The following is a 12500-nucleotide window of genomic DNA, read 5'->3' as shown; positions in this document are numbered from 1 at the left end:
AGGAGAGGAGGAGAGGAGAGAGGAGAGGAGAGAGAGGAGATGAAGGGAGGAGAGGAGGAGAGAGGGAGGGAGGAAAGAGGAGAGAGGAGAGGAGGAGAGGAGAGAGGGAGATGAGAGAGGAAGAGGAGCTAATAGGAGGAAGATGAGGAGCATTTTTAATTGTGTGTGTGTGTGTGTTTGTGTCTGTTTGTTTGTGTGTCTGTGTTCAGTGTGTTTGTGTGTGTGTGTTTGTGTGTCTGTGTGTGCGAGTGTGTGTGTGTATTTGTGTGTCTGTGTTCAGTCTGTGTGTGTGTGTGCGTCCGTGTGCGTGTGCGTGTTTGTGCGTGTGTGTTGTATCACACATTCAAAAACAAATCTCTTAATTCAACCATTTTATTGAGTATCTTTTTTATTTTCAAATTCTCTTTTTTGATCAAAACAGAGAATCATCTTCATCTGGTGCTAGTTAAAGATGGTTGGTTTAGGTACTAGTTAGATGTGGTTAGTTTAGGTTAGATATGGTTAGTTTAGGCTATTTATGGTAGGTTTAGGCTGTAGATGGATAGTTCAGGTTAGATATGGTTAGTTTAGGCTGTAGATGGATAGTTTAGGTTCGATATGGTTAGTTTAGGCCTCAATTATTTTCTGTCATTCTAGAGGGGGAATGACAGAATGACACCCACAAACGAACACACACACACACACACACACACACACACACACACACACACACACACACACACACACACACACACTGTGTTAGTATGTCAACACCACCCTTTGGACTGACCAACGACATCAACATCCGATCCACATGATCAGGATCCCGATCAATAGTCCAGCTGGACCCGGTCAATGATTGACTGGTTCACCACTGACCCCGGTGTGGAGCTGGGGGGTCGGGGCAGCCCCCCGGTGGAGGTCTGCCAGAACCGCCTCTGAGGAGCACAGGGCGAGAGCACCGTAGCATTAGCATTAGCATTAGCACATAGCACACAAAATGGAGTCCAAAACAAACATTGCAACGCAATGTGTTATTAAACATACGGTTAAAAAGTACTGACATGTTTTTATCCTAACATGGTACATGTGCTAATCCTAACATGCTGACATACATGTTGTAATCCTAACATGGTGAAGTACATGTTATAATTTTAACATGGGGCAGTACATGTTATAATCATATCAGGGGGCAGTACGTGTTATAATCTTAACATGGTACATGTTATAATCCTAACATGATACATGTTATAATCCTAAAATGGGGGAGTACATGTTATAATACTAACATAGGGCAGTACATATTGTGGCGACCACGGGTGTGGGCGCCATGTTCCGGAGCCGCGGGGGATTCTGGGAGTTGGGGTAGTCAGTTGACAAAGGGGGTTTTGTTGATTTGTTCTGTTGTTGGGGCTAATGGGTTCGGGATGTTGTGTGTTAATTGTGTGTTGTTCTATTGTTGTGTGATGTGTAGTGTGATCGGGACCATTAGTGAGAGTGTTGTGTGTGTTGGTCAGGTGTCCCGTGTTTCTGTTACGTTCGGTTGGTTAATAAAGGCTGTCCGTAGTCATGCGGTGTATGGGGCACGGAACTGGTTAATTGTTCAACCTCCCGTCTCGTCCTTCCCGTGCTGCTCGCCACAATATTATAATACTAACATGGTACATATTATAACCCTAAGCTAGGCTACGCTAGGTTAAGCTATACACTAGGGGGCCGAGGACACACATCTGAGACACGCTAGGCTAAACTACGCTATCCTAGGCTACGCTACACAATAGGAGACCAGAGACACGCTAGGCTATGCTAGGCTACGCTACACACTAGAAGGCCGGGGACAAACGTCAGAGACGCGCTAGGCTAGGCTCCGCTAGGCTAGGGGCCTGAGACACACGTCAGAGGCACCTTAGGCTAAGCTACTAGAGTTAGAGTTACTAGGTAGAGTTAGAGTTCACTAGTTATAGTAAGAGTTCACTAGTTAGAGGTTGGGCCCCTTTTGCATCCGGCGCAATTGACTTTCTACACTGACGCATGTGTCGTTGCTAGTTTGCAACTGGCGCAGAGCGTTCTTTGCCCTCCACCGCCACACGTCGGTAAATTAGGGAATGATCTTGCGCCCCAAGGGGCGGTTCGGCGAAAGGAGGAGGCGTGTTCTGGCGCAAACGTTCCCTGGTGCTATTTTGCAGTTTCAGAAAACAATTCTGCCACAAACCAGGAAATACCTGGTTTAAAGTCAGTGGCGCGTTGTTCAGATGCTATTTTATAGGCGCATGCATAATGTTGCTTGTGCACCTCGCCCATACACTTTACTTCTCTCATCTACCTAGCCACACATTCTTGGTAAATTATTTGGGAAAGAACAGCTGATACAGCGGTAATAAGTTGTACTTGTAAATCAATGCATCTGCAAACACTGTACGGAAAAGACATATTTTCTTGATACAGACATCGTGTACAAGCCCATAACTTTTAGGATTAATGAGTATTTGATCGGGAGAAAACAGTGAATGAATGCGGGCGCGTGTGCGCCATCTGTTTAAACAAATGCAAACTAAACACGTAACGCATTAATACAGTCCATGGCAATGTAAATTAACGGGGGACACAAGCATATTAGGAACACAAGTCGATAACGATAATGCATACAATACTGGTAAGATATTTGTTCATGTATTGCGTATGTTATTAAATAGAACCACAGCTGCCGCATATCATATGTGTTTTTTAAGTTTTCTTTGCCGAAATTAATTTTAGGACTCAGGACTTCTGAAGTTGTGGAAGAAAACGCTATTCCATGTGTGAATTAGGCCATATTATTTGGCCATAAACTGAGCCATTTGAAGTTTGAAATTCATGTGGTCATGCATCTGTCTTACGGAGACTGCAAACGCGCTGTCAAAATATCAACTTGTCAGATTCCAATGCGCTCATGGCTCTTAAAGGGGATGGGAGCTGGCACTCTCATTGGTTTATTGCACGTTACACCCAAACCACACCTACGGGTAATTAGGCTACTTCAGACCAACCCTTTTTAGATTTTCGTTGGGCGCAAGAGTCATTTATGTGCCGGTAAAATAGCAACGTCGCCATAGAACCGCCGTCAAAGCTACTTGAGCTAGGCGCCTCTCACTTGCATTTCAGACCGTTAAAATAGGGCCCTTAGAGTTAGAGTCTAACTCTAACTTCACTAGTTAGAGTTAGAGTTCAGTAGTTAGAGTTAGAGTCACTAGTTAGAGTTAGAGTTCACTATTTAGAGTTAGTGTTAGAGTTCACTAGTTAGAGTTACTAGTTGAGGGTCTCACCAGCGGTGGCGGGGCTGGTGAGGGCCCAGAGCAGACACACGGCTCTGAGCAGCATGACGTTCTACAGTAGAACCACGCAGAACACCAGGAACCCTGACCAATGGACAGACTGGAGGGTAGAACCACGCAGAACACCAGGAACCCTGACCAATGGAGATCGCTTTGGATAACAGCGTCTGCTAAATGTACTACAGAGAGTAGTACTACAGAGACTAGTACTACAGAGAGCAGTACTACAGAGAGCAGTACTACAGAGAGAAGTACTACAGAGAGTACAGTACAGAGAGCAGTACTACAGAGAGCAGTACTACAGAGAGTACATTACAGAGAGCAGTACTACTACACACACACACACACACACACACACACACACACACACACACAGGAATAGGATATCCTAAAATTATAAAACAGGTATTCTCCTTTTCTTTTCTTTTTTTATTTCTGCAGTTGATCGAGACAGGAAGTGACCAGACGTCAGGACAGGAAGTGACCAGATGTTAGGACAGGGGGTGCTCAGAGGGCGGGACAGGGTGTGCGGAGTGCTCCCCGTCCACTTCCTGTGTGCGGGTGTGGTTCCCGTCCACTTCCTGCGTGCGGGTGTGGTTCCCGTCCACTTCCTGCGTGCGGGTGGGGTTCCCGTCCACTTCCTGCGTGCGGGTGTGGTTCCCGTCCACTTCCTGCGTGCGGGTGTGGTTCCCGTCCACTTCCTGCGTGCGGGTGTGGTTCCCGTCCACTTCCTGCGTGCGGGTGGGGTTCCCGTCCACTTCCTGCGTGCGGGTGGGGTTCCCGTCCACTTCCTGCGTGCGGGTGTGGATCCAGTCCAGGTAGTTGGAGACGCGGGTGTAGATGCCGTAGTTGCCCGGCCGGGCGCAGCCCTTGCCCCAGCTCACGATGCCCAGCAGGAAGGCGGTGCGGCGGTACTGCGTGACCAGCGGCCCCCCGCTGTCCCCCTTGCACGAGTCCTGCGTCCCGTCCAGGAAGCCGGCGCAGAACATGTTGGCGGTGATGCGCACGCCGCTGCGCTCCTCGCAGTCCAGGGTGCGGATCCGGGGGACGCGGGCCCTCAGCAGGAGGCGGGAGGTGGGCCCGTTCTCCCCGCGGCGGCCCCAGCCGCTCACCGTGTGGCTGCCGACGGCCCACAGCTGCTGCTCTGCCAGCCGCCGCGTGGGCAGACAGACGGGCAGCGCGTAGGGCGACAGGCGCACCGGCGCCGCCAGCTGCAGCAACGCCACGTCGCTGTTGGCCGTCAGCGGCACGTACGCCTCGTGCATCAGCAGCCGGGACACCTGGAGAACCTGCTCCGTCCCCTCGTCCACCTCTGTGTCATGTTCACCTGGAGACAGAGAGACAGGCAGGTAGACAGACAGACAGGTAGACAGACAGACACCTGGAGTACCTGCTCCGTCCCCTCCTCCACCTCCGTGTCATGTTCACCTGGAGACAGAGAGACAGACAGGTAGACAGACAGACAGGTAGACAGACAGGTAGACAGACAGACACCTGGAGCACCTGCTCCGTCCCCTCGTCCACCTCCGTGTCATGTTCACCTGGAGACAGAGAGACAGACAGGTAGACAGACAGACACCTGGAGCACCTGCTCCGTCCCCTCGTCCACCTCCGTGTCATGTCACCTGGAGACAGACAGACAGACAGGTAGACAGACAGGTAGACAGACAGACAGGTAGACAGACAGACACCTGGAGCACCTGCTCCGTCCCCTCGTCCACCTTCATGTCATGTTCACCTGGAGACAGAGAGACAGACAGGTAGACAGACAGACAGGTAGACAGACAGACAGGTAGACAGACAGGTAGACAGACAGACACCTGGAGCACCTGCTCCGTCCCCTCCTCCACCTCCGTGTCATGTTCACCTGGAGACAGAGAGACAGACAGGTAGACAGACAGACAGGTAGACAGACAGACAGGTAGACAGACAGGCACCTGGAGCACCTGCTCCGTCCCCTCCTCCACCTCCGTGTCATGTTCACCTGGAGACAGAGAGACAGACAGGTAGACAGACAGACAGGTAGACAGACAGACAGGTAGACAGACAGGTAGACAGACAGACACCTGGAGAACCTGCTCCGTTCCGTCCTCCACCTCTGTGTCATGTTCACCTGGAGATAGAGAGACAGACGGGTAGACAGACAGACAGGTAGACAGACAGACACCTGGAGTACCTGCTCCGTCCCCTCCTCCACCTCCGTGTCATGTTCACTTGGACAGAGAGACAGACAGGTAGACACAGAGGTAGAGAGACAGACAGGTTACCTGCCACCACCTGCAGGTTCTGGGCCTGGACGTCTTCCAGGCAGTGGGACGCCGTCAGCACCCAGTGAGGACTGATAAGAATTCCCCCACAGAACCCCTTCCCCCTGGTCCTCAGCAGGACCTGAACCACAGAGCAGATATATAGAGCATCACTGCACTAGATCTAGAGCACATAGAGCAACACTACGCTAGATCTAGAGCACATAGAGCATCACTACGCTAGATCGAGAGCACATAGAGCAACACCACCCTAGATCTAGAGCACATAGAGCATCACCACACTAGATCTAGAGCACTTAGAGCAACACTACACTAGATCTAGAGCACATAGAGCATCACTACACTAGATCTAGAGCACATAGAGTAACACTACACTAGATCTAGAGCACATAGAACAACACTACACTAGATCTAGAGCACATAGAGCATCACTACACTAGATCTAGAGCACATAGAGCAACACTACACTAGATCTAGAGCACATAGAGCAACACTACACTAGATCTAGAGCACATAGAGCATCACTACGCTAGATCTAAGGCACATAGAGCATCACTACGCTAGATCTAGGGCACATAGAGTAACACTACACTAGATCTAGAGCACATAGAGCAACACTACACTAGATCTAGAGCACATAGAGCATCACTACGCTAGATCTAAGGCACATAGAGCATCACTACGCTAGATCTAGGGCACATAGAGCAACACTACACTAGATCTAGAGCACATAGAGCATCACTACACTAGATCTAGAGCAGATAGAGCACATAGAGCAACACCACTCTAGATCTAGAGCACATATAGCATCACTACACTAGATCTAGAGCAGATAGAGCACATAGAGCATCACTACGCTAGATCTAGGGCACATAGAGCATCACTACGCTAGATCTAGGGCACATAGAGCAACACTACACTAGATCTAGAGCACATAGAGCAACACTACACTAGATCTAGAGCACATAGAGCATCACTACGCTAGATCTAGAGCACATAGAGCAACACTACACTAGATATAGAGCACATAGAGCATCACTACACTAGATCTAGAGCACATAGAGCAACACCACACTAGATCTAGAGAACATAGAGCATCACTACACTAGATATAGAGCACATAGAGCATCACTACACTAGATCTAGAGCACATAGAGCAACACCACACTAGATCTAGAGAACATAGAGCATCACTACACTAGATCTAGAGAACATAGAGCACACTGCTGTGTGTGTGTGTGTGTGTGTGTGTGTGTGTGTGTGTGTGTGTGTGTGTGTTTGTGTGAGTGTGTGTGTGTGTGTGTACCTGCCAGGGACACTCTCCTTTAGGACATTCACTTCCTCCCACGATGCGTGCACGTGGATCCAGAGCGTTTGATTGGTTGAGCAGAACAGGAACAGTCCCACAAGCAAAGGGTTCTGGGTAATTTACAGGTGGCATAGCGATAAATGCTACTTTATGAAGATGCATTTAATGCTACATTATGAAAATATGTTAAATGCGTATTGCTATGTTATCATCAACAGCGATGCTACGTTCTGATTGATTGGTTTATATGCTAGGTTAGCATCAATCCATCGATAACAACACTACCAGTGCTAGTAACAATAGTAGATTGCTACCCCTGGTCAGGCAGCTCCTCCCATCCGCGGACAGGAAGTAGCCCTCGGCGCATGAACACTTCCTGCTTCCTCCAGCGTCCTCGCAGAAGTGCTCACATCCGCCGTTGTCAAGGAGACAGTCTTCTGGGACGTCCAAGAGCTCTGGAGAACAGAGGTCAGAAACGTTAAGGTGTTGTTATGTATCAAGGCCGGGGCCTCACTCAGCTGACAGTATGTGTATTAAGGTGTTATGTATCAGGGCCTCACTCAGCTGGCAGTGTGTGTATGAAGGTGTTATGTATCAGGTCCTCACTCAGCTCAGTGTGTGTATTAAGGTGTTGTTATGTATCAGGGCCTCACTCAGCTGGCAGTGTGTGTATTAAGGTGTTATGTATCAGGTCCTCACTCAGCTCAGTGTGTGTATTAAGGTGTTGTTATGTATCAGGGCCTCACTCAGCTTAGTGTGTATTGAGGTGTTGTGTATCAGGTCCTCACTCAGCTCAGTGTGTGTATTAAGGTGTTGTTATGTATCAGGTCCTCACTCAGCTCAGTGTGTGTATTAAGGTGTTGTTATGTATCAGGTCCTCACTCAGCTTAGTGTGTATTGAGGTGTTGTGTATCAGGTCCTCACTCAGCTCAGTGTGTGTATTAAGGTGTTGTTATGTATCAGGTCCTCACTCAGCTGGCAGTGGGCTCCGCTGAAGCGAGGCTGGCAGTAGCAGATGAAGGACGATCCATGTGAAGAACAGCTCCCTCCGTTCAGGCACGGCCCGGACGCACACACATCCACAGCTGCACGCACACACGTTGTGTTGTTACAGTGTGTTAGCTTGTGTTGTTACATTGTGCCATGTGCGGTTGTTACATTGTGTTACGTTGTGTTGTCTAGATACGTTGTGTTTTTATGTTGCATTTCATTGAGTTACAGTGTTGTTGGCGTCTTTAAAGGTTGTGTTATGTTGTGACATTGTGTTGATAGCTTGTATTGTTGTGTTGTCTTATGATGTACATTGTGTTACGTTGAGTTTTAACATTGTGCTGTTTTGGCAAGTTGTGTTAGGTTGAGTTTTTGTGCTGTGGTCGTGCTGTTGTTCTTACTGTTGTATCGACTCCAAAACTCATCCTGAGGAGAAGGCAAGACTCATGATTAGCTCTTTCTTAAACGTACAACATCACATAAATACATACAGTGGTTGGATAGATATAGATAGATCTAGATATAGATGTAGATCTACATATTGTATGAGTGTATATATTTATTGACTGAAGGTAGGCTTGGTGAATATAATATACAGTATATTGTACATAATATATAGTATATAATGGATAAGGGGTCAGGGATATACTATACTTTATATAATATATGTTATATAATGGGGAGGGGTTAGGGGTATACTATATATTAGTATAATATATAGTATATAATCGGTTAGGAGTAAACTCTATACTGGTATACTATATCCTGTAGTGGCGGTACTGACGGTAGGCTTGGTGAACTCGAAGACCTCCCGCGCCTCCTCGTAGGAGCAGTGTTCCTCCAGACACTCTCTCTCCAGGTCTCCTCTCTGCAGCTCCTCGAACCAGCCGGTGTTGGACCGGCGCGCCCTGGAACCCAGGAAGCCATGCGCCCGCCGGCCGCTGCGCAGCACTGCAACGCACACACAATCAGTACAACCACACTGCAACGCACACACAATCAGTACAACCACACTGCAACGCACACACAATCAGTACAACCACACTGCAACGCACACACAATCAGTACAACCACACTGCAACGCACACACAATCAGTACAACGCACACTGGAACGCACGCACACAATCAGTACAGCGCACACTGGAATGCACGCACAATCAGTACAACGCACACTGGAACGCACACACAATCAGTACAACCACACTGCAACGCACACACAATCAGTACAATGACACTGCAACGCACACACAATCAGTACAACCACACTGCAACGCACACACAATCAGTACAACCACACTGCAACGCACACACAATCAGTACAACCACACTGCAACGCACACACAATCAGTACAACGCACACTGGAACGCACACACAATCAGTACAACCACACTGCAACGCACACACAATCAGTACAACGCACACTGGAACGCACACACAATCAGTACAACCACACTGCAACGCACACACAATCAGTACAACGCACACTGGAACGCACACACACAATCAGTACAGCACACACTGGAATGCACGCACAATCAGTACAACGCACACTGGAACACACACACAATCAGTACAACACACACTGGAACGCACACACAATCAGTACAACCACACTGCAACGCACACACAATCAGTACAACCACACTGCAACGCACACACAATCAGTACAACCACACTGTAACGCACGCACAATCAGTACAACCACACTGCAACGCACACACAATCAGTACAACCATACTGCAACGCACACACAATCAGTACAACCACACTGCAACGCACACACAATCAGTACAACCACACTGCAACGCACACACAATCAGTACAAGGCGCACTGCAATGCACACACACAATCAGTACAACCACACTGGAACGCACACACAATCAGTACAACGCACACTGGAACGCACACACAATCAGTACAACGCACACTGGAACTTACACACAATCAGTACAACGCACACTGGAACGCACACACAATCAGTACAACGCACACTGGAACCCACACACAATCAGTACAACGCACACTGGAACGCACACACAATCAGTACAACCACACTGCAACGCACACACAATCAGTACAACCACACTGGAACGCACACACAATCAGTACAACCACACTGGAACGCACACACACAATCAGTACAACACACACTGGAACCCACACACACAATCAGTACAACACACACTGGAACGCACACACACAATCAGTACAACACACACTGGAACTCACACACACAATCAGTACAACACACACTGGAACGCACACACACACAATCAGTACAACACACACTGGAATGCACACACAATCAGTACAACCACACTGCAACGCACACACAATCAGTACAACCACACTGGAACGCACACACAATCAGTACAACCACACTGGAACGCACACACACAATCAGTACAACACACACTGGAACCCACACACACAATCAGTACAACACACACTGGAACGCACACACACAATCAGTACAACACACACTGGAACTCACACACACAATCAGTACAACACACACTGGAACGCACACACACACAATCAGTACAACACACACTGGAATGCACACACAATCAGTACAACACACACTGGAACGCACACACACAATCAGTACAACACACACTGGAACGCACACACACAATCAGTACAATACACACTGGAACGCACACACAATCAGTACAATACACACTGGAACGCACACACAATCAGTCTACTACACACTGGAACGCAGAGACACAATCAGTACAACACACACTGGAACGCACTCACGCAATCAGTACAGCACACACTGGATCCCACGTACACAATCAGTACAATATGCTACACACTGGAACCCACACACACAATCAGTACAATATACTACACAGACACAATCAGTCTACTACACACTGCATCGATGTTACACTCATTACAACATGGACAGAATCAACACAATCTACTACACACTATATCAATGTTATACTCATTACAACACGGACAGAATCAACACAATCTGCTACACACTGCATCAATGTTATACTCATTACAACATGGATAGGATCAACACAATCTACTACACACTGCATCAATGTTATACTCATTACAACATGGACAGAATCAACACAATCTACTACACACTGTATCAATGTTATACTCATTACAACATGGGCAGAATCAACACAATCTACTACACACTGCATCAATGTTATACTCATTACAACATGGACAGAATCAACACAATCTACTACACACTGCATCAATGTTATACTCATTACAACATGGACAGAATCAACATAATATACTAGAAACTGTATTCAAATACGAACATAATACACAAAAACTATTTTCATATTATACTCATGTTCATATGAATATGATATACTAAGAACTACATCACATTAATATGACTATATTCATAATCATATGAACATAATATTATAAAGAATCTGCTGGTATCAACACTTTAATAATATAATATTAAAGTGTTGATACCAGCAGATTCTTTATAATATTATATTTATTTTTATTTGTGTTGATATGAATAATCGAAAGATAAAATAGTAAAACATTATTAAAATATGAATGAATATCAGGGTACTATAACATGAATGCATTACTAACAGGTCGGACTAAAGTGATATTAATAATCAACATTATGAGGCTGATGTTACAACAGCACCTGGCAGAGCCTTCACCGCACGACCAGCTACAGGTCACTACACAACACTACACATAACACAACAACATGAAAGCACTACAAACACACACACTGCGTACCTGAGGCGCTGTGAGAGCTGTGTAGGGTGAACAACACCAGGGCTAGCTTCACTAGCAGCATGCTGCCCGACCCGTCGAGAGGAACCGCCATCTTGTCTGTCTTCCTGCAGGGTGCAAAGTCTGGAGGCCCCTCGTCACATGACCTATAGACCCCCCTCGTCACATGACCTATAGACCCCCGAGTCACATGACCTATAGACCCCCCTCGTCACATGACCTATAGACCCCCCTCGTCACATGACCTATAGACCCCCCCCAGTCACATGACCTATAGACCCCCGAGTCACATGACCTCTAGACTCAATTAACCAATTAACCTAATCAATTTAACCTACCAAATATATAACCTCTTCATTAACTAATCAATTAATTCACCCTGAAACAGGGAGACCCACAGTACCAGGGACTGGACCAGGACCAGGAGGAGGTCTGAGTGGACTACTGGACCAGGAGGAGGTCTGAGTGGACTACTGGACCAGGAGGAGGTCTGAGTGGACTACTGGACCAGGAGGAGGTCTGAGTGGACTACTGGACCAGGAGGAGGTCTGAGTGCTCCTTCAACTGTATCCATATATGGGCGTAGCTGTGAAAGACATCCTGCTGGTCCTAGACCTGCTCCAGGTAGGACTCTGGTGAGGGGGGGGGGAGGAGCCAGGGCCACACGGGAGGAAACACACCTATGAGGCCCATATTAGGAATTAGACAACAGAACTTTCATCATCATTATTATTATATATCTTTATTACCAACAGACACTGCATATTAACTACAGGTAGACATGATACCTCCACCCTTATAGAATACATGATACCTCCACCCTCTGGTACAGAGACATGATACCTCCACCCTCTGGTATAGAGACATGATACCTCCACCCTCCGGTACAGA

General features: G+C 47.4%; 2 protein-coding genes across 17 annotated transcripts in view; both read right to left on the bottom strand.

Annotated features, from left to right (window-relative positions):
* LOC307074772 (NACHT, LRR and PYD domains-containing protein 3-like) overlaps window positions 1-12500 on the bottom strand; it is a 408596-nt gene that overhangs the window by 124581 nt on the left and 271515 nt on the right. The gene's annotated exons all lie outside the window — the stretch shown is intronic.
* LOC307075097 (uncharacterized protein) overlaps window positions 3782-12500 on the bottom strand; it is a gene marked incomplete at both ends in the record, with an annotated part of 16927 nt that continues 8208 nt past the window's right edge. The window contains 9 exons of the mRNA XM_079735602.1: window positions 3782-4617; window positions 5558-5678; window positions 6864-6976; window positions 7181-7321; window positions 7838-7951; window positions 8258-8282; window positions 8641-8807; window positions 11613-11716; window positions 12363-12461. Coding sequence (XP_079591728.1) covers window positions 3782-4617; window positions 5558-5678; window positions 6864-6976; window positions 7181-7321; window positions 7838-7951; window positions 8258-8282; window positions 8641-8807; window positions 11613-11716; window positions 12363-12461 — 1720 coding nt within the window. The remainder of the gene's footprint in view (window positions 4618-5557; window positions 5679-6863; window positions 6977-7180; window positions 7322-7837; window positions 7952-8257; window positions 8283-8640; window positions 8808-11612; window positions 11717-12362; window positions 12462-12500) is intronic.

This window comes from Pollachius pollachius (assembly GCF_949987615.1).
Source record: "Pollachius pollachius genome assembly, chromosome: 4".
Classification (NCBI taxonomy): Eukaryota; Metazoa; Chordata; class Actinopteri; order Gadiformes; family Gadidae; genus Pollachius; species Pollachius pollachius.
This window is presented reverse-complemented; position numbering and strand designations above follow the sequence as displayed.